At 47.1% G+C, this 26,398-nt stretch overlaps 1 protein-coding gene across 7 annotated transcripts in view; it reads right to left on the bottom strand.

The window, feature by feature from the left end:
* Positions 1-26,398, bottom strand: part of PLEKHG5 (pleckstrin homology and RhoGEF domain containing G5) — a 123,562-nt gene that overhangs the window by 23,605 nt on the left and 73,559 nt on the right. For 5 of the 7 annotated variants that reach the window (XM_051988679.1, XM_051988678.1, XM_051988682.1 and 2 more), the window contains 2 exons: positions 4,360-4,489; positions 189-291 (listed from right to left, as the gene is read on the bottom strand). In XM_051988679.1, the coding sequence (XP_051844639.1) occupies positions 189-291; positions 4,360-4,489 (233 nt within the window). Of the gene's footprint in view, positions 1-188; positions 292-4,359; positions 4,490-13,784; positions 13,904-21,561; positions 21,670-26,398 lie in introns of those variants that run through there. The other 2 variants (XM_051988684.1, XM_051988681.1) reach the window with 2 other exon arrangements.

Below are 26,398 nucleotides of genomic sequence, written 5' to 3'. Positions count from 1 at the left end.
AAAGGAGGAGCGGCTCCCCTTCTGTACCCCGAGCAGCAGACCTGGGCTAGTTCCCTCACCCACACTTCACAGAGTAGGAGCTGGAAGAAGCCCTTTGTCCTCTCCCTCCCTCTCAAGTTTCCATTTTCAGAAGCCCAGAGAAGAAGCCTCCTGGGGCAGAGGCTGTCCCACCTCCCTCCCCCTCCTACCCTTTGCTGTCCATTAACCCTTCATCATCCTCTTCCAGGTCTGAGGCCGGACTGGTTCGGGGCGGACATGACCTCGTGGAGACGTTCCGGGCCAGGACGGAGCCTGAGGAAACAAAGGAAGGAGAACTAGGAAAAGGTGAGTTCCGTGCTCCCCCTTCCCCTCTGGTAGCCTCTCCCCATTTGCTGCCCCCTCCATCCCCCCAGAGGAAGGGTTCAGGTCCGAAGCCGGCAAAGAGATGACTAATCTGTGGCTAATCCCATGACCTCTGAGTGTCTACTCCATAAGAACTGACATTTCCAAAGTGCTTTAAAGCTCACAAAACACATCATCTCATTTAATCCTCACAGCTGAGAGGAGACGGATAATATTACTTTGCCCAAGTTACAGATAAGGAAACTCGGCAGGGTCACAAAGCTGATGTCCGTGGCTGGATTTGAACTCAGGTTTTCCTGACTCCTAAGCCCTTGTACTCACAAGCTCAGCCTTACATGGGCACAATGAGGATGGCATTAACTCCTGGGTGACTTAATGAAAAAATCCTAGATCTACCCCTAATTCCCAGCTAGCACTGTTTCTGTGTGTGTTTGTTTTGAGGCAATTGGGGTTAAGTGACTTGCCCAGGGTCACACAGCTGGGAAGTGTTACGTGTCTGCCATGGCTCTGAACTCAGGTCCTTCTAAATTCAGGGCTGGTGCTCTATCCAATGAGCCCCCCTCCCCAATTCTCTCTACAACATCGCCCGAGAGCGGTCGCTCAACCTTTACTGAGGCCTCTTGGCTGTTATCCAGGCCTCTTCTTTCCACAACATAATAGGAAGTTTTTCTTTCATTTAGGCCCAAAACTTTGCTTTGGGGCAATTTCCAAAGGATCCTAGGATTACAGATTTAGGACAGAGGAATCCAGGTTCCACATTTCACAGGGGAAGAAATAGATTTTATAAATATGTTGAAAACTATCTTGACATGTATTTGAAAAATAAAATACTATTGAGAAAAAAAAAAGTTTAAAAAAAAGGAAAAAGAAAGAAATAGGAAAGCAGGTGAGCTTGTCCAGCAAAGAGATTTAGGCAGAATCTGAACCCAGGACCTCCGAGTCCAAAATAAGTGTTCTGTTCCATGCAGCTTCACTCCCTTCTCCTGATTCTGCCCAAGGAAACAAGTCTTCCCCTTTGCCAGGCCTTCATACACACAAAGACAATGTCATGTCCCATACCCTCACTCTTACCCACAAGTCTTTTCTCTTCAGCCTAGACATTCCCAGTTAACTACCATGGTACCCTCACAGGATATAGATTCAAGCCTTTCCCCACCCTAGGTATCCTGTCAAGATGCCTTCTGCTTGAAATTAGGCAAGGACCCACACTTAACACCACATACCAAGATAAGATCAAAATGGGTCCATGACCTAGGCATAAAGAACGAGATTATAAATAAATTAGAAGAACATAGGATAGTTTATCTCTCAGACTTGTGGAGGAGAAAGAAATTTGTGACCAAAGATGAACTAGAGACCATTACCAATCACAAAATAGAAAATTTTGATTATATCAAATTAAAAAGCCTTTGTACAAACAGAACGAATGCAAACAAGATTAGTAGGGAAGTAACTAACTGGGAAAACATCTTTACAATTAAAGGTTCTGATAAAGGCCTCACTTCCAAAATATATAGAGAACTGACTCAAATTTATAAAAAATCAAGCCATTCTCCAATTGATAAATGGTCAAAGGATATGAACAGACAATTTTCAGATGAAGAAATTGAAACTATTACCACTCACATGAAAGAGTGTTCCAAATCACTATTGATCAGAGAAATGCAAATTAAGACAACTCTGAGATATCACTACACTCCTGTCAGATTGGCTAAGATGACAGGAAAAAACAATGATGAATGTTGGAGGGGATGCGGGAAAACGGGGACATTGATGCATTGTTGGTGGAGTTGTGAACGAATCCAGCCATTCTGGAGAGCGATCTGGAATTATGCCCAAAAAGTTATCAAACTGTGCATACCCTTTGATCCAACAGTGTTTCTATTGGGCTTATACCCCAAAGAGATACTAAAAAAGGAAGGGGACCTGTATGTGCCAAAATGTTTGTAGCAGCCCTGTTTGTAGTGGCTAGAAACTGGAAAATGAATGGATGCCCATCAATTGGAGAATGGCTGGGTAAATTGTGGTATATGAACGTTATGGAATATTATTGCTCTGTAAGGAATGACCAGCAGGATGAATACAGAGAGGCTTGGAGAGACCTACATGGACTGATGCTAAGTGAGATGAGCAGAACCAGGAGATCATTATACACTTCGACAACGATATTGTATGAGGATGTATTCTGATGGAAGTGGATTTCTCTGACAAAGAGACTTAACTGAGTTTCATTGGAGAAATGATGGACAGAAACAGCTACACCAAAGAAGGAATACTGGGAAATGAATGTGAACTATTTGCAATTTTGATTTTCTTCCCGAGTTATTTTTACCTTCTGAATCCAATTCTCCCTGTGCAACAAGAGAACTGTTTGGTTCTGCAAATATGTATTGTATCTAGGATATACTGCAACATGTTTAGCATATATAGGACTGCTTGCCATCCTGGGGGGGGGGGGAGGAGGGAGGGAGGGGGAAAAACGAAACATAAGTGATTGCAAGGGATAATGTCGTGTAGAAATTATCCTGGCATGGATTCTGTCAATGCGAAGTTATTATTAAATAAAATAAAATTTATTATAAAAAAAAAAAAAAAAAAAAAAAAAGATGCCTTCTGCTTTATCCCTTGTCTTTCTAAAAGGTGCTCTGCAATTTTCACAAGTCGTCAAAACTCTCTCTATTCATATGAAAAATGCTCTAAATCACCACGGATGAGAGAAATGTAAAATGAAACAACACTCGGATTAAAAGGAAAATGATGAATGTCAGAGAAGATATGAGAAAATCGGGACACTAATGCATTGTTGGTGGAGTTGTAAACAGATCCAACCATTCTGGAGACCAATTTGGAACTCAAATTTCCCCAAAGGGCTAAAATTGGGCATACCCTTTGACCCTGCAATACTATTACCAAGTCTGTATCCCAAAGAGATTTTTAACAAAGGGAAAAAGGCCTACATGTACCAAAATAGACATAGCAGCTCTTTTTGTGGTGGCAAAGAATTTGAAACTGAGGGGATACCTATCAATTGGGAAACCAGCTGTTGTAATAGAATAATATTGCACCATAAGAACTTGGACAGACTTCCAGGAACGGATGCTGAGAAAAGTGAGTGGAACCAGGAGAGCGTTGTGCTAAGTAACAGAAATGCAGTACGAAGGAACAACTGTGAAAGACTTAGCTATTATCAGCAACACAATGATCCAAGACAATTCCAAAAGACTCACGATAAGGAATGCTATCCACCTCCAGAAAAAGAATCAGTGGCATCCAAATGCAAATTAAAGCCTACTTTTGAAAATTTTCTTTTTCTTTTTTTTTTAATCTGTATTTTCTTTCACAACATGACTAATATGGAAATGTTTTGCATGACTGCCCATGAATAATCTATATCAAATTGCTTGCTTTCTTAATAAGGGGGAGGGAAGGAGAGAATTTGGAACTAAAATTTTTTTAAATGTTAAAAATTGTTTTATATGTAATTGAGAAAAAATAAAACATTAAGAATTTTTTTTTAATGTGTTATTCAAATCAGAAGAATTCCTTTCTTTTTTGACCTCACCTGGGACAAACTGGAGTTCAGAAAATTATATAATTCAAAGGAAAGAGCCTTCGCTGTGACTTTATCCCAGTTTCTCAATTTATAAACAGGAAAACCGAGGCCCAGAAAAATTAAAGTGATTTCTTCAGAGTCCCACATCTAGCGTATGAAGCCATAAACTCTAGTAATCTAAGCAGGACTCCATGATACTTTAAACCCAGGCCCTGAGTCACCTGAAGATAGCCCCAGGCTGGGGCCTAACTCCTCACTGCTTCCTACTCTCAGCTGCTGACTTCTGACTAATCCTGACCAGTCCAACATCAGGACCCAATGCACGGTCTTCCGAATGCTTAGATTTTGGGCCCCTCCCAGGGACAGTGGAGAGGAGGACCCAAGTAAGAAGGAACCCTGTAAGCCATGATCCGTCCACCCCGGAAAGTCCCTCTCCCAGCCCCCAAGCCCCAGGCCCAGCTCACCTTGGGGGGGCAGGTCGAAGCGGATGTGCCCGTCAAAGTGCATGGTGCTATGAAACTTGCCGTCACACACCTCACACAGGTTGAGGGGCCCCCGGCGGTGGAGCTGCTGGCAGTCGGCGTGGTGACATACCTGGGGACAAGAAGCACAGATCTCAGACAAAAGCAGCCAGACAGAGGCCGTCTGCCTCATTCTGTCCATCACAAAATACGAAAGCTAGAAGGGACTCTCCACCCGGCGCCGCCCTGAGCCAGAATCCCCTCCGAGCAGGCTTTCCGGCCTCCCCAGACATCCCATTCTGCTTTGGGACAGCTCTGTCAGCAAGTTTTTCCCTAATAAAAATCCTACATCTGTCGGGTTCCTAAAGGCCACTGAAATAAAGGCTGAGCAAAATCTCTCCAATTCCTCTTCCCTGCGGCAGTACTTCAAATATTTGAAGAAAGATAACCCCGCTGTTTCTTTGAGTCAGCTCCTCGGCAGGCTCACCCACTAGGATTACCCAGGCACACTGTGGGCAGCAACGCCCAGGTGCAGAAGGTGAAAGCGGGGAGGGCAGAATTCCATTCTAGCCAATCATCTTTTATCAGGCACCGGGAGAGACGCAGAGTTTAGCTAAGACACAGTCCCCGACTTTGGAGAGCTTACAGTCTGGTAGGAAGACAAAAAACCCAGGGATAATTAGAACATGAAATAATATAGGCTAAAACCCAGAGAGACACGAAGTGGTTCCTCATGGGAGAAGAGCGATGTAATAATAGGAAAAAACACCAAAGCTGGAGTCCTTCTTCTGCCATTTACATGGCAAACTCCCTGGGTCCCATTTTTCCACTGGATCAAATGAAAAGTCTAAGTGGCCTTGAAGCCCTTTCGCTGCATTTCTGTAGTGTTTGAAGTTTTCCAGAGGATTTTACATGTTATCTCATTTGATCTTCCACAACAATCCTGGAAGATAGGTATTGTTTTCCTGCCCATGTTACAGCTGGGGAAACTGAGGCAGACTGAAATTTCAGTGATGTACCTATAAGCCCCCAGACTTGATTCAAATTCAGGGCTTTCTCAATCTACCTATCATGTCTCTTGGTTACTTTAGACAGATGATCCCCCAAATGCCCTTCTCCAGATTCCCATCATCCCACACTTAGCCCACAAAAGTAGCCAGCTGTCTGGGTTCTCTGCCTCAAATCTCTTCCCACATTAGCCACCAAGGGCAGGCAGATGTCACCCATTAATTCCAGGGATTCCCTGCTGCCTCCAGGTTCAATATATACAATCCTCTGGCTTTTTGGGAGGTGGGAGAGGAAGGCAATTCAAGTTAAATGACTTGCCTAGTAAATGTCCTAGTGAATTCAGGTCTTCTTGACGCTAGAGCTGGTGCTCCACCTAGCTGCCCCTCCTCCCTTTCCAATCTCCTTCTGCTTTAGACCCCCTAAACACCTTGGATACAGGGACTCTGGCCTGTTTCCACTGGCCTATCAACCCCAAACCTCCAGCATTCTCACAGCCCTGGATCACCTTCTGCAAGAGGCTTTTCCCAGGCCCCTGTATCTTCCCAGAGATTATTACCCATTTATCTCCTCTCTCGGATACATACCGTAGTCCTAGGGCAAGTAATCTTTCCCATTAGAATGTAAGTTCCTTGAGGGCAAGGACCCTAAGACTGTCCCAAGCTTATCACACACTGCAGTTCACTCTTGGCTTTGGCAAAGATACTGGAGTGCTTTGCCATTTCCTCCTCCATTTAATAAATAAGGTACAAACTGAGGCAAAATCCATACAGTGACTTGCCCAGCATCCCCCAGCTGGTAAAGCCACACTTGAACTCAGGTCCTCTGGATACCAGTCTCCCCTAGCAGCCCCCAGCTTACCCCACAGTGAGCATTTAATAAATACTGGTTGGCTTGATTTCTAGGTAGGGGAAAGACTCTTTCCTCAAGCCTTCCACCCCACCCACTTCCTTTCCCTCTCATCATCATCAGGCCTCCTGTTTTATTGAGGAAAAAAAAAAGATTAGAGTTCTCATTTCTCCCTTTTGTTTATCTCAAAGTCCCATTCTCTTCCTCCTCCTCCTCCTTCTCTTCCTCCTGCTCCTCCTCTACTCTGGTCTCCAATCAAGGAGGAGCCCCTTCTCTTCACTCTGGCCCAGCACCTCTGCTGGTACCCTCCACCTTCCGCCCTATGTTCCTTCCCCTGCAGATCGTCCCTATGACTACCCACCCCGCTTCTTTCTGTCCTTATTTATCAAGCCCTACTCTGTGGCCTACAAACACACCCACTTCTGTCCCAGCCAGAGACAAACAAATAACAACAACAAAAACACTCACTAGATGCTATCAGCTCCAGGGGTTATTGTCCAACATCTTTCCCAGCCAAACTCCTAGAAAAAACTGACTACAATCAGATGCTTCCACTTCCTGCTTGAGCTCTCAACCCATAGCAATCTGACCTCAGACTCCATCCCTCAAATGAAACTCTCCAAAAAATTGTTCACGATGCCTTTGTGGCCTTTTCTCAGTCCTTAGTACTGGGCCCAGAAGCAGAGGGTTTTGTTTTGTTTTGTTTTGTTTTTTGGTTGCTCAGTCATGTCTGACTCATCCTGACCCCTTTTGGGGTTTTCTTGGTAAAGAAACAGGAATGATTTATGGTTTCCTCCTCTAGTTCATTTTACAGATAAGGAAACTGAGGCCCACAGGATCTAAGCGACCTGCCCAGGGTCACACAATTAGTAAGTATCTGAGGCCAGATTGGAATTCAGGAAGTTGAGTTTTCCTGACTTCAAATGCAGTCTTAGATACTTACTAGCTGTGTGACTAAGTATCTTAAACCTCAGTTTGCCTCAGTTTCCTCATCTGTAAAATGGGGATAATAATAGCACCTTCCCTCTCATCATCATCAGACCTCCTCTTTTATTGAGAAAAAAGAGATGAGAGTTCCCATTTCTCCCTTCTCTTTATCTCAAAGTCCCTTCCTCCTCTTCCTCCTCCGTTCTGGTCTCCAGTGAAGAAGGAGCCCCTTCTCTTTACCCTGGCCCTACACCTCTTTGTTGCTTTGAGGATCCAATGATGGATCATATTTGTAAAGCCCTTAGCACAGTGCCTGGCTAAAGTAGCTACTATATAAATATTAGCTATCATTAATACTATGATTATCCATTATGAATGTTATAGATTGTATATGATTATCATCCTCAATGCTGTTGGCCACCCCTTCCCTCCATGCATTCTGGTTTTGCTCCAGTCCGGTCACTCCCCAGTTAACTGTGTTCATTTACCACTCACGTGGCACTATCCCAGACGTTAGTCCTGAGCTAACTTCTCTCCCTGAATTTTCTCGGGGATCCGCTCAGCTACCCACTAGCCTCTCTCTGACCTCGCTGTCCGGTTGGGGTCTTTCTCCGGGTCTCCAGCCTCACATCACTGACTGCATACAGCTTTCATGCAGGACGTCCCACAGACATCTTACCCTCAGAATGTCCCAAACAGAAGCCGATGCATTTCCCCCAAAACCATCTCTCTTCTGAATTTCCCAATGTCTGTGAAGGGTCCTACCATGCTCCCAGTCACTCGGCTACACAGTCAGGCTTGGCTCTCCTGTCTCTCGCTCCGTATCCCCATTTAGTTGCTAAGATTTATCGGTTCTTCCTCCATACCTCTCATCTTTATTCCCTTGCCCCACTCACAAAGCTGCCCCCCAGCCCAAGCCCTCATCCCCTCTCACCAGGCATCTGATGGGTCTCCCTGCGTCTTAGTCGTTCTTCTTTTAGATCTGCCCATTAGATTGTAATTTGTTCAAAATAACTGTATGGATATGCACACATATATTGTATTTAATTTATACTTTAACATATTTAACATGTATTGGTCAACCACTGGGGGGAGATGTTGGGGGGAAGGAGGGGAAAAGTTGGAACAAAAGGTCTGGCAATTGTCAATGCTGAAAAATTACCCATACATATAACTTGTAAATAAAAAGCTATAATTAAAAAAAAAAAAAAAAATATTGCAAGTTGCTTTAGGGGAAGGACTATCTTTTGCCTGTTTTTGTTCTCAGCACTTACATTGGTGCTTGAAAATTGTTCTGGGATTGATACATCCCACCAAAGCGAGGCTCCTAAAGTCCAGGTATGACCATTGTCACTCTCCTCATTGAGAAGGACCAGTCACTCCCTACTGTCTCCAGGATAAAGCTCCCCCACCCATTCCCCATTTGCCTTGGATTTATCAGTCAAGCTCTGGCCGACCATCCCACCCTTATCATATATCACTCTACTTCATGGTCTCTGGGTTCAAACCAAATCGCCCTCCTTGAATTTCCTCACCCAGGACACCCCAATTCCTTCTCTGCTAAGCCCTCAATTCTACCTCCCAGACTCCCCGGCTCCCTTTAAGCTCAGCTTCATTACAAGAGGCTTGTTCCAGATTTCCATCACCCCATCTTAAACCAATCCATTCAGTGACTACTCCCTACCACAAAATGTTTACTTATGGTAGCCTTTCCTCAGAACATAAAAACTCCTGGAGGGCAGGGGCTGTTAGTAGGTGCTCAAATAAATGTGTGCTGATTGACATTACAACCAAATTAAGCAATTCAATGTGCACTAGTTAAGCACCTACTATGTGCCAAGCACTGGGGATGCTCAAACCAAATCAAGCCAGAAGGAGTCCCCTTGGCAGCCTGTTGAGTAGGACCTGAGTCAGGCTGTGGTCTGCAATGTCATCACGTTGATGTTTACACATCCACCCAAGGTTGGAAAGGCCTTTACATGCACAATGTCTCGTTTGAGTTTTGCAACGCCCATTATCGTAACCATCTTTCACTGAAGGAAACGGAGGCTCATGGAAGTTAATTAACTTCTCTATGACCAGAATGCCAGCAATGACAACCCAGCGGCTGGGTGGTGCAATGGTCAGAGCCCAGCCAGGCCATTTGCCCCTGGGCAAGTCACTTCACCTGCTTGTTTATACATGTTTGCCTCAGTTCCTCATCTGCAAAATGGGCTAGAGAAAAGAAAAAGCATGCTAGTGTCCCTGCCAAGAAGACCCCAACACATTGGACTGGCTGAGAACGCTCAATGACAACTGTATGGCACTTTAGGGTTCACAAAGCACCTCACGGAGGTGTCCTCATAACCATCCCAGGGAACAAGCGTTCCTAAGCTCATTCTGCAGATGAGGAAACTGAGGCTGGGAGAACTTAAGTGATTGGAGCAGGATTGGGAAGCGAGTGTCTGAGGTAAGACTGGAACTCAGATTTCCTCAATTCTGAATCCAAAGCTCCTCTCACCCAGCTTCTGAAAGTGTCAAAGGTGGGATTGCAAACCTGGGTTTTTTCAGTTCCAAGTATGGCATTCTATCCATCTCACCCACCTGTCTCATTAAGATCTCTGCCCACAGGGGCAGCTAGGTGGCGCAGTGGATAGAGCTCAGGAGGACCTGAGTTCAAATCTGCTCTCAGACACTTAACACTGCCTAGCTGTGACCCTGTGTGACTTAAACCCAACTGCCTCAGCAAAAAACAAAAAAAACACATATCAGATATTATGTGTGTGTGTGTGTGTGTGTATATACATAGACACACACACATACATGTATACTATCTGTATATACATGTTTTATATACACTTGTGTATATTGCAGACACATAGGACACATTCATAAATATATGTACATGCATCTATACCAATATACATGTGTATGTATGTAAAACATATGTCCATAATGCATATATCGTACACACATGCTTACAAGGTGTCTTAAGCTTTAATAGTTTAAAACTTCAACAAAACTTTGAATTGTGTATATGTGTGAGAGAGAGACAGAGACAGAGAGAAAGACAGAGACAGAGAGAGACAGAGACAGAGAGAGACAAAAAGAGACAGAGAGACAGACAGAGACAGAGAAAGATAGACAGAGAGAGAGAGAGAACATTGAATAAATTAAATTATGAGGAACTGGTCAATGGAAATTAGAGAGTAAATAACATAGCCTTGGGCTTTTTAAACTTTTCTCACTTCAATCCCCTTTCTGCCCAAGAAATTTTTCCCAAGTATATAGGTATATATACTTTCCCAAGTATAGAGGTATATAAAATAGGTATACAAATCATTTACTGATAACAAATCAGAACTCTGTGACCCCCACATTCAGTAACAAGACCCCACATAGGATTGTAACCTACCATTTAAGAAGCTTTGATGTAGACAATCATTTATTTCTGCACCTTATCATGTGCAGAGTCCCATTAAAATAAAACAAGGCCCTTCTAGGGCCTTATGGGCTGTTAAGTACTGAGGGAGGGAGAGGGAGTCACGGAGGAAGTGGGCCTGGAGGACTGGAGTAGCTGTGGGCAAGGAGATAGACTGTTCTGTATCCAGCAGGAGTTTGCTTGTGAGGAAATCATCCCGAGGTATCAGGGAGGAAGGAAGGGAGGAAAGGAAGGAAGGAAGATACTTAATGGTGAACTCCAGGTGAACCTGCCTGGGCTCTTTCCTCCTTTTTCCAAAGGCCAGAGCCCAGAATTCTGGACCGAGACCCAGCAATACCAGTGACCCATCCTTTAGAAAATCTGTAGAGGCCCGACCCTGGAAGGTGGTGGGCACAGACAGCGGAGAGCCTGCCCAGAAGGTCATGTCCTTCCCTGGTTCCTCCCTTAGTATGACAGATCAGACCCTAGAAAACATATTTTAAAAGAACCCTGCCTGTGTAGGTGTTTAATAAATGCCTATTTGTCAAAATAATTTCCACTGACAAGTGCCTCACAATTTAAGTTTACACTTTATAGAAACAAATATACCCAGATACACGTGTGTGTGTGTGTGTGTGTGTGTGTGTGTGTGTGTGTATCACAGAACGTCAGAGCTGGAAAAAGAACCAGAACCAAGACCCCAAACTCACTCATAGAATGGGACCAACTAGTCTAGTGCATTGACAAGTATCTGTAAAAAGCCTACTGCCTGCTAGGAGCTCAGGACGCTGGGTGTAATACAATGAAGCATTCTCCACCCATGAGAAGGCTATATTGTAACCAGCAGCTGTGTAAGGCAGGCCCAGAGGGCTTAGTCTCAGAGCTAATGTGAGAGCAGTAGGGTAAGGGGTAAGGATGGGACACTGGGAGCCAGGTCTCTCTACTACCCATCATAGGATTTTTCCTACTGCATCAAGCAGTAGGAAATTGCTTAAAATTCCATATTTCGTGTTATGTTTCAGGAAAAGTAATCAATTAATAAGCATATACCTACTATGTGCCTAGCATATATTAGGCTTTAGGGATTAAAAAAAAACTGTCTCTGCCCTTAATAGAATATATGTTAGGAATAGAAGAGAATGTTATTTTACATATATAAGTATATGTATATACATATATATATATATATATACACACACACACACACACACACACACACACTTATGTATATGTATGTATATATGTGTGTGTGGAGAATATAACATATACAACTGTATAGGCTGTATATACAACTGTAATCCCAATTGCCATCTCTCATATATATATATATACACATATGAATATATATGTATATAATATATGCAACAGAATTGTATAGGCTGTAAATACAACTGTAATCCCAATCACCTTCTTTCTTTATATATATATGTGTGTGTGTCCTTTTCCAGGACCCAGCTTACCCTCTGCAGGGTTCCAGGCTTCAGAAGATAGAAGAGAGACTACTTAACCTGGAGGATTGTGAACATGCCTTTTAAAACTATTTTGATCAGTACATTTCAATATAATCGATTTTATCGATATTCCTATGTATTTCCCATCTATTTACAATCCTAACTCTCGGATACATCCACTGCATCAGAAGGATCCGTGAAACACCAAAAAGAGTTAAGAAGCCCTGATGGAGACCTCAGAAGGTAATGTCAGGGAATGCTGGGAGAGGGCCATCTGCTGAAACCCAAACCCTTGGGTGGAAACTTGATTTCATTAAGCAGAGGCCAAGTTTTCTCCCCAGATTACCGAGCACCAGAGGTCACTGAACTCTGAATGGCACGGGCCCTTCTGCTAAGCCGCAGGCGTGTCCATCTGGGCACAGCAGGAAAGGCTGGCAAGGAGGAGGAGGAGGGTATCCAGAGTGGGCAGTTCCTGCCTGATCCTTTCACACATGATCTAGTCTTAGCTGAGGGCTTGGAGACCTCTGTGTCCTGAAAAGGGGAGAGCAGCCCGGGAGGAAGCTTCAGTCCCAAGAGCCTAGAATAGCCTGAAAGCCCCAGGTAGTTGAACAAACAAGGGAGAAAAGGGAGGAGCTGGGGAAATGGGGAGGGGGTGCTAGAGAAGCCTTTCTTTAGACTGCAGGTGAGGGAGCACCTTCTTCTGCAGGAGAATGAAGACCCAGGAGATATCCTCCAGTGCTAGCTGAATGACCGAGAGTCCCATAGCGGCCCCAGAGGGGAGATGGCTTAGAAGAGCTACAGATCGGAGAGTCCTTGGAGCAGCAGCACTGACAAAACTTCTGACCACTTCTCCCTTCTCTAGCCCCAAGGGAAGCTGAGATCTGAGACTAAAACAAGGAGAACCAGTAGAAGTCACCAGACCCCTAGAGTAGGGTGTGTGAGTGATGGAAATATTCCCAGGAATAGATAATAATAATAGTGATAATGCTAAAAATCAACCAATCAGCACTTACATGTATTACGCTTTTGCGATGTATTAGGAACCTCAGTGGGAAGGTCCCCTGCCCTCAAAGAGCTTATGATCCAGGGGCAAAACATGTCAGAACATACAGGGTAGATAAAAAAAAGAACTTTAGAGAAGATGACCTTGGCTCAAGGGACCCTCCAGGGCAAAGGCCACTGAGCTGAACCACTCCAAAAAAACTGAGAGCAACACAGTGGGGAAAACGTTATGACTCGAAAGGAAGAAGAATCATGATTAAGGGGAGAAGGAAGTCCACATACATACACAGAGACCAAGCCCGTCCACTTTCACAGAGACACAGACCTTTAAAGTCCAGGGGAAGCCCCTCACCCTCGCCTTCTGCACTTCACAAAAACTTGGCTCCCATTCTGCCCAAGGAGAGCCTTCCCTATGGGCAGGGGGTGGGGTGGGCAGGAACAGGGAAGAAACGGCCCAGGGGAGAGGCTGTGTCCTCTCATGGCCACATCCTGACAAAAGACCGGATGTACTGACAATGCTGTCCGCCACCACCCAGGCCCACTCCGCTGCCCTGCCCCCAGCAGCTGGCAGATCCCAATCCCTACCCCGCAGGGATCTGAGGCGCCAGGAGATCTCCTTCGGGAGACACTGGATCCGGGCCTCTAGGGGCCCAGGGAGTGTGGCAGATGGTGTATGAAAGGGCAGTTTCTACCCCTCCCCAATTCAGCAATCCCAGGTAATCAGGCGCTAAGATTGCACTCAGAGGAAGCCCAGAGTGGGGAGTAGGTGGGGAAGCGGTGCCAGGGGCCCCTACCTGGTTTTTGCCCTCCAGAGGCGAGGGTAGCCCTGGCCGGAGCCGGCCTGAGACTCCGGGGCCTGTCCCCATGGCAAGGGGAGGGAAGCCAGCGTCTGCGCCGCCAGCTGCTGCTGCTGCTCTGGATAATGCTGCTGCCTCCACTTCCTGCCATTGTATTGCACGCTCCAGCCCCCCAGCCCCGGGCAGGCCCCCTATAGGATCACGGGCTCTGCCTTTGAACTCGACCCAACCCCGGAGACCTGACTCCCTCACGCCAGGGATGGGGCCCTTCTGGGAGGGGGGAAACTGGCAGGTAGAGGGGGAAGACAAAGCCAGTGTTGGGGGCAGGGGAAAGGGACAAAGAAAGGAGAAGGACACCCATAAGAGATGAGAGGGCTTTCAGGGTACAGGCAGAGTAGGATGGGAATTGCCTAGGTCTAAACTGGGCTTTCCCAGGATCCAAGACAGAGGCACTTCCCTTCCCGGCTGTGGAGACAGGTTAAACCTAGGCCTCCGCCTTCAGCCAGGTGGGTCCCCACTAAGAAACTTGGAGGAAGGATGTTATCAGGCCATTGCAAGGCTAGATGGAGGAGTAGGGGGCAGGGGAGTGCTGCACCCCTCCTCTAAATCAGAGCCGTCTACAGCCCCCCAAGCTCCAAAGTTTCTTAATCCAAGATCTGGGAACTCTGAAGTCGGGTCTTAACCTGGAGCATCTTTCCTCATCCCGTGTCTCCAAGTCATCGGGAAAAGGACCACAGGTTACCACATCCTCCCCCAAATCAGAACGGCAGCCCTGGCTTGAGCCTCAGATGTCAGTGCGCCTCCTCTACCCCGACACTGGCTCAGGGCCATGGGGCCAGGATGTGCCCTAGGATTTGGACCCAGAGCCAGAACTACTACCCCACGAGGCTTCCTCCAGCCGCCTTCCTCCCTGACCCAGCCGCAGGACTAGTTAATGAACCCTTGCCGCTGAGAGAGATGAACCCCTTTGAAGATAAGCTGTGGAGGCGGTTTATTAGGGGCCAGTGCCTCCCAGGCATTCCCTGAGCCCGGTTGGGGAGTGAGAAGGGGGTCAGGAAGGGCCGCGCCGGCCCCTGGGCAGTGAGTAACTCCTACCCCACCCCCCACTCAAAGGAAGGGGGCGGGCTGGCGGAAAATCCCCGGTCCCTGGAGGGGGACCGGAGAACTGCGCATGGGTACCCCGACGTTGGCCTGGGTAATCCTAGCCCATCCCCTTTTTCTTGGGGGACTGCACGTTTCCTGCGTCCCAGTGAGTCAAAAAGTGGGTGCCCACAACCTCAGACCTGCGTGGAGAAGGGGACATCTGACTCCGGGGCACCCCCGCCCCTCACCACCGCCCTCTTCCTGCCTAGACCGCCCGCAGGGCTGGAGTGGGGGAGGAGCTAAGGCCTGACAAGCCTGGGCCCGTCCAGATTGGTTCTGGAAGCCCAAGGTGCGAGATGAGAGCCAGCCCCTCCCCCGGGAGGGAGGGGGAGATGATGGAGAGTCCTGCCAGTCAGCTCCCCTTCCCCCAGTATATCCCGGGCAGAAGGAGTGGGCCGCACTCCCTCGAATCCAGGACCTGAAGCGCCAGTATCTCATAGTGCGCTGCACATCCTCCCTCTCCTCCAGCTCGTCTGGGTCACGGCCCTCCTCCATCACTTAGCCGTGGGACGCCGGTCTTAGTCCCAATTTCCAGGGCCCGTGGGCCCAGGAGTGCTCCCAGCCAGCTGGGGAAGGGGGCTCCCCCACACGCACCGCCCAGGGGCACTCAGAAGCCAGGGCGCCGAGACCGGAGCCCAGGGCTCCAGGGTTCTGCCTCAGTCTTTGATCTCCATCTCCTAGCCTCTCCTATGCCCGGGGATAACATTACCCAGACCCAGCCCGGCCCTCCTCCTCTTCCCCGGAGAGCTAGGGCGCTAATTAGCCAAAGAACCCGGGCTGGACTTGTCTGTGCCCACACTGTGGCTAGAACCCAGCGGACAGGATGCCAGGGGGTCTGAGTAGACCACTGCTGTTCTAGGGTGATCATGGAGGATGGGAGGAGTCTCCCCAGGACTCAGGATTCGGGCCTCAGCTCCCTACTTATGAGTCAGGACCGACTTGTTGAAACTGATACCCAGAAACCAGATCACTCTAAATGAATAATGAAATCTTCAGGAAAGGAGCGCCCCTCCTTCCCTGCCCCCCCTCCAGATAGAGATTGAAGAAAATGACTCAGTGCTCTTGTACACCCCCCCCCCACTTCCCTGCAGCCTTTGTCCAAAGATCCCTGGGGAAAAAAAAACCAGAGTTTGAAAGTAGATGGGACAGGACATGACAACATCAAGCTCCTGGAGACTCCCCGATCCCATTACGGATAGGGCAAACAGGTCCTGAGGAGGCTGGGTCTGATCCTCGAGGGTTGGTTTCCTCTAGGTAGGGTGCAATGAAGAAAGAAGGGAACACTGTTGAGCACCTACTATGTGCTTGGCACTGTGCTAACCCCCACAATCCTGGAAAGTAGGTTCTGATATTATTTCCACTGTATAGTTGTGGAAACCGAGGCAGATGGCTTAAGTGCCTTGCTTGGGAGTGGCCTAGTCACAAAGCTAATAACTGTCCTGGGGCAGATCTTTCTGACTCCCAGTTGAACATTCTTGTCCACTTACTTAACCACTTAGCATCCAGAGGCCTTGGCTTTCCCCTTGAGCAAGAATAAAATCACAAAATCTTTGAACTGGAAGACTCATGGAGACCATTACCTATTTTTTTTTTGTTTGTTTTTTGCTGAGGCAACTGGGGTCAAGTGACTGCTCAGAGTTACACAGCTAGGAAGTACCTTTACCTTTTTAAGCAGGAATCAGTTGTCTGGCATGCACATAGTAGGTGCTTAATAAATCTTTGTTGCCTTGGATAGAGAATACAGTGGGAAAAGCACCAGATACAGAGTCAGTGCACTTAAATTCAAATCCTAACTCTGTCATTCCTTACCTTATGTAACTTTAAGCAAGTCACATTATCTGAGACTCAGTTTCCCCATCTCTAGGAAGAGCAACTTGAACTAGATAGCCTCTGAGATCCCTTCCAGCCAGCCTGAACTTCCCTTCCCCAAGGTCAGTTCATTCCATTTTTGGACCAAGGTATATCTCAGAATCAGTCAACCAAAAAAGCATTTAATAAGTGCTTACAATGTCCCGACCTCTAAATATAGGTGATAGGAAGAAAAAGCAAAAAATAATCCCTGCCCTACCTTCTAATAAAAGTCCTGAAACTATCAGTTCCATCTGCTCTATGCTCTCTTCAAGTTCCTCCACAATTAGGAACAGCCCTGACCAGTCCCTTCAGGCCCCAGAATAAGTCACTTGCTAATTTTCACACACACCCCCTCCTATAACCTAAAAGTCAGAGACTCATCTAGATTGGATGAGGCCTTGGAAATTTAAGGTAACACACATTAAACAGTAGGTGCCAGCCCCCTCATTTTGTTGGTTAGTCATTTTCAACTCTTCATGACCCCATTTGGGGTTTTCTTGGCAAAGACCAGAGTGGTTTACCATTTCCTTCTCCAGCTCATTGTAGAAATTGAGGAAGCTGAGAGCCAGAGAGAGTGACTGGTCCTCTAACTTTAAAGCCATCTTAGTAGGAGTTAAGAAATGCAAACTCCAGTTCAGAAAGAGACCGGAGGCAAGCTTGGCTGGAACATAAAAGTGCATGAAAGTCATGGATATGAAATAAGCCAAGCTAAGCATTTAGCTTTAGAGGTAAATGTGAGCCACTGGAGATTTAGAGGAAAGGAGTGACATTCTCATACTAGGGTGCCTTAGGAAGATGATTTTAACAGCTGTGTGGAGGATGGGTTGAAGAACAGAGGGGCAAGAATTGAAGCCAGAAAAACCATATCAGGGGTGACAAAGGTGGGGGCTCTCCAAGTGGAAAGATGTATAAAAGAGATATCGTCGAGGGAGAACTGACAAGACTAAGCAGCTGATTCGAGTGAAGGATGAGGGAGAGAGGAGTCAGGAACGGCTCATCACTGAAAAGATGGTGATATCCTATACAGAAAGAGGTCTCATCCTGAGCTCTTTTTGAAAATTCAGACACACACCAAGGTACTGTGACAGTGGGAAGAGACTCTTGAATCAGAGGTCACAGGTTCAAATGTCAGTTCTACCATTTATTAACTGTGATTTTGGGCAAGCCTTATCCGGCAGTGTGCTGGTAAATTTTTAACAACCAGTTCTCCCAAAAGCATGACACATCTCTAAACCTAATCTACGTTATTAAACAATAAATCTAGCCCTGATTTATATACAACCTTTGCCAAGGTGTAAAAGATCATACCAAAAATTTAACAATCTACTAGCCAGTTGGAACAGGTTCCAGCACACCCTTGACACATCTACGTTCCTCTAACTTAGACCCATGTTCCTGTAACCCAACTCCTAATTTATGTAAGCCTGGCTGCTGTGCCCATCACATGTCAGACAGCAGAAAGAATTTGGGGGGATTTCACTCCTTCTGAACCTTCTGTTCAATTCAGTGACTCAAGATCTAGCAGGGCTGAGAGAAAAGCTATAACATTCAAGACACCTCTAATTTCTTTAGGATATAAATATTACAGCAGTAAAGACATTAACCCTGAAGTTACAAATCATATGAGTGAGCACCTAGCAAGTTTAAATAAAGCAGCAATGCAGACATCTCATACTGAAGAATCTAGGACTAACCAACCATTTCATTTAAGGGTCTGGAAGATATAGTTTTATTATTTACCTATTTATAGGTATATATATGTATATATACCTATATATAAATTATACCTATTTAACAGACATTAGAGCAGTCACCAAGAAAACGGAATCTAAGAGGGCTGACCAGAGTGAGAGCCGTAAATGGGCAGAAATACTACAGATTTCCCCTCAATCCTAGGCCATGACCTTTTTGAGGGAAGCCACTAGACAGGACCCTGCCCACTGAAGGCTCCCTTCTACCTGGAGATAGGTACATCTTCAGTAGCCACAAGCCTAGAGGTATCCTTAATGGGCTCTGGCCTTCCAGGGGATACAGAATGTAGGCAGGACCTTTCCTTGGAGATGTTCCAGAAGGATGTGAAGGGAGGGAGAGAAAAGGACACCATCTAGTGGCCATGAAAAGAACCCTCAAGCTAAAACACATCTCAGCCAATGTCTGAAACTTATTCTGAAATCCGGAAGATCTGGATTCAAATTCGGACTCAGAATTATTAGCTTTTAACTATTTCCTCGTCTATAAAATGAGCTATAGAAGGAAATGGCAAACCACTGCAGTAACTTTGCCAAGAAAACTCCAAAAGAGGTCATGGAAAATGAGATGTGACCGACAAACAACCCAGAACAAATTTCCCTATCTCCTTAAGGGGCCAACAAGGAACTCGGCACAGCCTGTCTCCAGTAATACCCCTCAAGCTGCCTCTACTAGTTTGTATATCTATTTTTTTTTGATAGAATGGAAGCTTCTTGAGGCTAAGAAGTGGGTGGTTTTTTTATTCTTATCTTTATATGTCCATCACCAAGCACAACAGAGATTCAAAGGGAGTCAGGACGATTCCATTTCTGTCTTTGCATCCTGTAGCTTAGCACAGAGCACACAAAGGCCAGCAAACTGCTCACTTGGATTGTTACAACTTTAATCACTCCAGACCAGCCCCGGGAATGGAGGGAGAAGAAGAGGGGAGCAGAAAGAGACTTGATTTGTATTTTGAGTAGCCTGGGTTTGCACTCCAGCTTCACGACTCACTACACCTAGAAAATCTGGGCAAGATCCTCACTCAGAGTCTTCTAGTTATCTCATCTGTCAAACGGGGCTAATAATATTAGCAGCAACACATGGGGAGGTTGTGAGGAAATTGTTTTGTAAATGCTGAAGTTCTATAGAAATTAGGATGATTATTATTTATCAGAGGTCTGGAACTGGAAGGAGACTTTGGAAGATTGTGGGACGCAAATCATGTATTCTACAGAAAAGGAAACTAAGGCACAAGAAGATTTTTTTTTTAAGTGACTTGCTCACAATAAGGGGAAGAACTAGAATCGAACCCAGGGCCTTTGATTACAAGGAAAGGGTGATTGGATTCACGCAGTATAGGGTTTGCTCTACAGCTCCCTGGAAAGGGATTGGTTTGGAAGTAAAAGAGGGAATTCATCTCACAGGGAGGAGGACATTTAGCTAGCAATCTGTGAGGTGAGATTCGTGCATGGTAGGAAAAGCCATGGCCAAAAAACTGGGCAATGGCCCCTGTTTGAGAAGCATCTCTGAACAGAAGAAAGAGGGCTCAAATTAGTGTTAGTCTGTTTCCTATCACCTGTGTGATTTGGGGTGAGTCACATCATTTTTCCAGGCCTCTGTCCCCCATTGAGAAAGGAAAGGAGGGAGGGAGGGAGGGAAGGAGAGAGGAAGGAAAGAAGGAAAAGGAAGGAAGGGAAGAAGGAAGGAAGGAAGGAAAGAAGAAAAGAAGAAAGGAAGGGAAGAAGGAAGGGAAGAAGGAAGGAAGGAAGGAAGGAAGGAAGGAAGGAAGGAAGGAAGGAAGGAAGGAAGGAAGGAAGGAAGGAAGGAAGGAAGGAAGGAAGGAAGGAAGGAAGGAGGAGGGAGGGATTGGCTAAGATGACCCTAAGGTCCTTTCCAGTTCTGGGTCATACAATCCACCATCTCATTGCCAACCCCAAAAAAGAACAGAGTCTACAATTTTGTCCCAGAATCCCTGACTGGGATTGTATTGACCTGCCTACCTCCAGCTCAGGTCTCTATAATGACAGCTGGCACTTATTTAAGCAAATAGCTGGCCCACGTTTCCTCCCTTCTGCAACAAGCACAAAAATTCCTCCAGGTTTACAAAACTCATCCTTCACAACATTTTTTCTTTAAACAAAACACACCCTTTACAGTAGCTCCGTGGATAAGACAGGAAAAACAAATTCTGCTTTGCAGGCTTGAGTCCTGCTACCAAACTGGCAAGGTCTCTGATTTGTGACAACCAGCTGGGATCCCAGAGGGGAACACACGGAGTTCAAATCTGACCTCAATCACTCGTCAGCTCTGTGACCCCCCCCCCCAGCCAGTCATTTATCCGATCTCACCCTGTCTCCCCATCTGTAGACTAGGGATACACGTCGCGCCTGCACCTCAGGGCTGTTGGGAAGAGCTAAGAGGCAACAAGGGAAGCGCTGTAGCAGTATTAGCAGTTCTGATGGGAAGCGCCGGAGGTCGTGTCCGAGGTGGGAACCTGGTGCTTTTTCCACCTCACCCCACCCCCCTCCTCACCGCTTCTCCATCTTTCCCGATTTTAATCGGCTCTAGAGGAGCCTTCTTGGGAAGGTATATACTCCTTTCCCATATATACTTCATAAAACGCTTCCTCGGGCTCCCTCTACTGGCTCTGCGTTGAGCTTCGGGGTCCGACAACCAGAAAAACGAGCCTGCCCCCAGAGCCGAGACCCCTAAAGAGAGGGGAGATCCCTAGCGAAAGGCAGTGTCGGCGAAGCCGAGAGCATCAGACACATGCCCGCTTTGGAGGAGAGTTTGTGCCCATTGCCGAGAAGCATAAACTGAGACAGGGTCAGCGCCGGGGCGAGTCAGTCGTTTCCCTAGCCACTGCCTCAGTTCCTGCCTTTACTAGGACCCCGAGACCCCAGAACTAGAGATCGCCCGTCCGTCTGTCACCACTCCCAGGGAAAGGCGGTGCGGGTGCGGAGGCGCTTCGGCTTTCAGGCGTTACCTCCCACGCCTCCCTCCCTGTCCGCGGCTTTTACCTGGCGTCTCCCTCCCGTCCCCTACTTACCCCCCACTTCCAGCCCAAGGTTCGGGCCCCCCGAAGTGCGTGGCGGTGGGAGCCTCTCCGGGCCGGCCTCCCTCCCTCCCGGTAGCAGAGAGGCCAGCTGGTGGCCCCAGGCTGGGGCTGAGACGCGGCTCGGTGGCAGCCCCCGGCTGGGGAGGAGAGGGGAGGGGCTGGAGGCGGAGCCAGGTCCCCCCTAGGGAGCCACCGCGCCGCCAGGCCAAGCCCCGTAATTACGGTAGCACAGTCGGGATCTACCACCTGCGGGGCATGGGAGTGAGGGAGGAATGTACTACTTACTAAGTGTGCAGGGCGTGTTAAGAACTAGGCCGGGCCCGGGCCTCGCGGGGCACAGCCAGCAAAGGAAGGGGGGGCAGGGGCACGGCCTCCACCTTCCACAGTCCGCGGGGAGCCTCGGGCAGCCCCCCCAGCCGGCTCTGCAGCACTCTCCGCGTGGGGGACGAGGGGCGAGGCTGCCGGCTGGAGGGGCGACCCAAGTGCAGAGACCCCCAGCTGGCAGCCCCCAGAGGGATGGAGGAGCATTCCCCCGCTCAGGGGGGAAGTTCGGGACAATTTCTAGAGCGGGCCTCCTCTCCCCACTCCCCCCTCCTAGACCCGGGGAAGTAGATAGCCGGGGAGCAGAGAAGAGGAACAATCGTTCACCGGGGCTTTAAGTCTAGTCCTGTCCTGATTACCGATCACGGAGCGTCGCTGGGGAGGGGGCGGGTGGGAGCCCGGACTGCCGATCCGGGGTGGCCCCCAGGCTGGGCGCAGCGGCGCGGGAGGGCGGCTCAGGTGGGTGAGCGCGGGGCTGCGCCTCGGCCCCGCCCCCCCTTCCCCGCAGGCCCCCGACGGTCGCGCCAGCTCGCTCCCTCGTTCACTCCCAGCCCGACTCCCGGACCCTCCAGATTTCCGCTCCCTGGCTATAAATAACTCCTTTCTAACCGCACTCTGGCCGCGCCCTGGAAACACTCCCTGTGTGCTCCCCAAACACTCCTGGCTTTTTCTTTCTTTGGACCCTATCCCTGGCATGGAGTTGAGGGGGAAAACAGGCTGGCGACGCCAGGTGAAGTCCTCCCGCCTCCCCCCACGCGGCACCCGCGGGGGAGCAATCGGAGTTTAAAATAACGCACCGACGGAAGGCAGCCCAGTCTTCGGCTCGAGGTCGGCCACCTATGGCACCCAGCCACGTCCGGAGGCTGCCCCTTGAGCTGGCCCCCCATGTGGAGGGGAGAAAGGAGATCGGGTGGGGGACGACTAGGCCGGGAGCTCCAGAACTCACCTGGGGCTCGCCCGACTCCGCACACACTCCGGGAAACACCGAGGCTGAACCCTAGGATGCCGCTGGGGAAAGGGGGAGGATCTCTGAAGACGCTACCTTAGATTTCCCCATTGCCATATCACAGAATGATCTCGTTCCAACTCACCAAACGTCCCTGCTCTTAACCCTCGGCCAAGGAGACGTACGTGGGGGTGAGGGGCAGGAGCCCTGGAAGGCGTCCCAAGCCTTCTGGGGTGTCCTCTCATCCCCGGGCGGTGGGGCCGCCAGCTAAAGGTTCATAAGAGCCCCTCTTAGCGCAGCAGGGTTAGTGGCAATAGCTGGGGGAGCAGGAGACACACGGGGGACGGGAATGGAAGGGAATGTTATTATCAAGCTCTAGCAGGGACAGAGAGGAAGAATTCCGGGAAATGATCTGGCACAGTGCCAGCCGGACCGGGAGTGGGGGGCTACTGAGGACCCGGGTACCATAAAGGAAAACCAAGCAGATTGAAAGAGCCAGAAGTCTGCTCAATGAATGGACACTGGGGACCCGAGGGGACCCGGAGTCCAGCACCTCCAGGCAGAGAGGTTATGGACGCTGGGCGGAGAACGAGGGATTTAGTTATCAGATTCCACGAAGGATAGTCTGGGTTTGCTTAATTGTACTTTGTTGTAAGGGAGCGTCCTTCAGCTGCGGAGGTGGGGGCCAGAGATAGGTTTGTGGGGTTTCTTAAGACCATTATATACACACACACATGAACATATATGCATATATATCACATGTAACACAAATATATTTATTATCAGGTGGATAAGTGGGGAAATCACTGGGAAGGGATAGGTTTGTGGAGTTTCTTACCAACATCTAAATATATACGTAGAAACATATACACATGTGTATGTGTATATATATTTTATATATATATAATACAAATATATATGTTATCAGGTATGTAAGTGAGGAAATCACTGGTAAGGGAGAGGTTTATGGAGTTTCTTAAGACCATTTTTATATACACATATATGTGTGCATGTGTATATGTTTTATATGTAATGCAAATATATTATTAGGGGCGTAAGTGGAAGAGTCACTGAGAAGGGATAGAGCTGTAGACTTTTTAAAGACCATTTAAATATATACCCAAGAGACATATGTATACATATATGTGTGTATATATATTTTATATGTAATTCAAATGATAATTAGGTATGTAAGTGAGGAAATCACTGACAAGGGATAGGTTTGTGAAGTTTCTTACACACACACACATATATACATACGTATATGCACATATGTATGTATGTGTATATGTTTTACTTATTAAGTAGTATTTATATTACTATATTAAATATATGTTGTAAACTAATTTTTTTAAATATAGAAAAATATTTGCTGAATTTGTTAGAGGTAGGAGTGCAGTTGAATGCCGGCAGAGATCTCCCAGGTCAGCCACGGCCTCAATCCTTAGCCTCTTATCCCACTGGGAGATAAATCTGAAATCCCTGACCATTGGGGCAATGGGATTAGGTGCTAGGCTCTCAGGTAAACTATTCTGGTCTGTTTGTCTGCTACCTCCCACCCCCACTGCACCAATCTCTGTCTCAGGGAAACCTTAGGTCATTGGCCTATGATTTTATGACCCTGGAGCCCTTTCTTCTCCATTCTCTTATTTCTCTATCTCCCTCTCCTCCCACTATGTCTTTCTAGTGTCTGCTTCCTCCTACCCCCACCCTCGGGACCCATGTCAAGGCTTCCCTTCTGACTTTATTTGAACGCCCAAGGACACCTGGGTTTTTTGGGGAAGGCCCCTCTTTTTCACAGTCTCGTCTGTCTCCCACAAAGACCTGCTCCTCTTAACCTGACTTCACGTACAATCCATCTATTATTGAACTTGAAGTGTCAGATATATGAGGGATAGAGACTGCTTTGACATGGGGAAACTTCTGGATCAGGGAAATCCCTCTGCCCATACAGGTCAGAGCCATCTACACAACTAATAGATTTTTAAGTGACTTGCCAAGGATCACAAAGTCAGTATGTGTAAAAAGTAAAACTTGAACCCAAATCTTCCTAGTTCTGACCACAACTCTCTACTATACTACACTATCTCTCATGTCATGTATATATTTGTTGTTGCTCAGCTGTTTTCAGTCCTATCCAACTCTGTGACCCCATTTGGGGTTTTCTTGGCAGAGATATTGCAGTGCTTTGCCATTTCCTTCTCCTGCTCATTTTACAGATGAGGAAACTGAGGCAAACAGTGTGAAGTGACTCGACCAGGGTCACATTGCTAGAAAGTGTCTGAGGTCAGATTTAAATGAGTCTTCATAATTTAAGGAACTCCATCCACTGTGCTGCCTAGCTATCTCTATATTGACCTGTTTATGTATATGTGTGTATGTATGTATGGTATCTCCTCTTTGAGATAAGGGACTGGGCAGATTTGTCTTTGTATCCCCTGTTCTTAGCAATGTGTCCAGCATGTAGTGAATGCTTAACAAATAATCGTTAGATTGGAAATAGGTGACATAAGCAGTATTATCCCCATTTTGCTATGAGAAAATTAACTCAGAAAACTGAAGTGACTTGTCCAAGATCACACAGCTAAGAAACATGATTATAATCTGACATTTGAACCCAAATCTAGTGGTATCGTCCAGTGCCTCTCTACATAGTATGGAGAATGGAATTTTCTAACTTTCAAGATAAGAACTTTTTAAAAGTCATATTAAAATATATTTCTCATTGCACAAAGGGCAACTGAGATGTCAAACCCAGAAAGTTGAAGTGACTTGTCCAAGATCACACAGCTAAGAAGTATGATCTGAGATTTGAACCCAAGTCTAGTGGGATTGTCCAGTGCCTCTTTACATACTATAGAGAATGGAATTTTCTAACCTGCAAAATAAGAACTTTTTAAAAGTCATATTAAAATGCATCTCTCATGGACAAAGGGCATCCAAGATGTCGAAGAATCTGAAGCTCATCCACATGAAACCTTGGGGTGTTCAGCCTGGAAAAGGGAAAGACAGGAAAGCTGCCTTCAAGTATGAGAGCTGTCAGTGAAAGAAGGATTAGCTTTCTTCTGCTTGTCCCTGGGGTGAAATTAAGAGCAAATGATGGAAATTCCAAGAGGCAAATTTAGCATTGACCTCAAGAAAAATTCCCAAATAATTAGCACGAGCCAGAAGAATGGGCTGTCCTGGGGGAGGGAGAGGTATGCCCCTCCCTGAAGGATGCAATTGGATCACCATTTGTTTTCCAGGAAAAAGATTGGGCTAGTGCCTGGCCAACCCACCTTCTCCAGTCTGGAGATTCTCTATTTCCCTCCATGGTAGACCTGAGGCTCAAGCTCTGTGACTGTTTTAGCCTAGTTAAAAAAAAACCTTCAGATTTAAACTTTAGTTAGGATAGAGTCTAGGACTTGGAGCCAGAAAGAACTGAATTCAAATTGTTCTTCAGACACTAGCTTTTGTGTTCTTGGGCAAGTCACTTCCCTACTCCTCATCTGAAAAATGGCAAAAATAAAAATGCCTATTCTCCAGGATTATGGTGAAGTCAAAAGCACTCTGCAATTCTTG

This window comes from Antechinus flavipes, chromosome 3 (assembly GCF_016432865.1).
Source record: "Antechinus flavipes isolate AdamAnt ecotype Samford, QLD, Australia chromosome 3, AdamAnt_v2, whole genome shotgun sequence".
Lineage (NCBI taxonomy): Eukaryota > Metazoa > Chordata > Mammalia > Dasyuromorphia > Dasyuridae > Antechinus > Antechinus flavipes.
The sequence above is the reverse complement of the archived record's forward strand: the minus strand, read 5'-3'. Positions and strand labels throughout refer to the sequence as shown.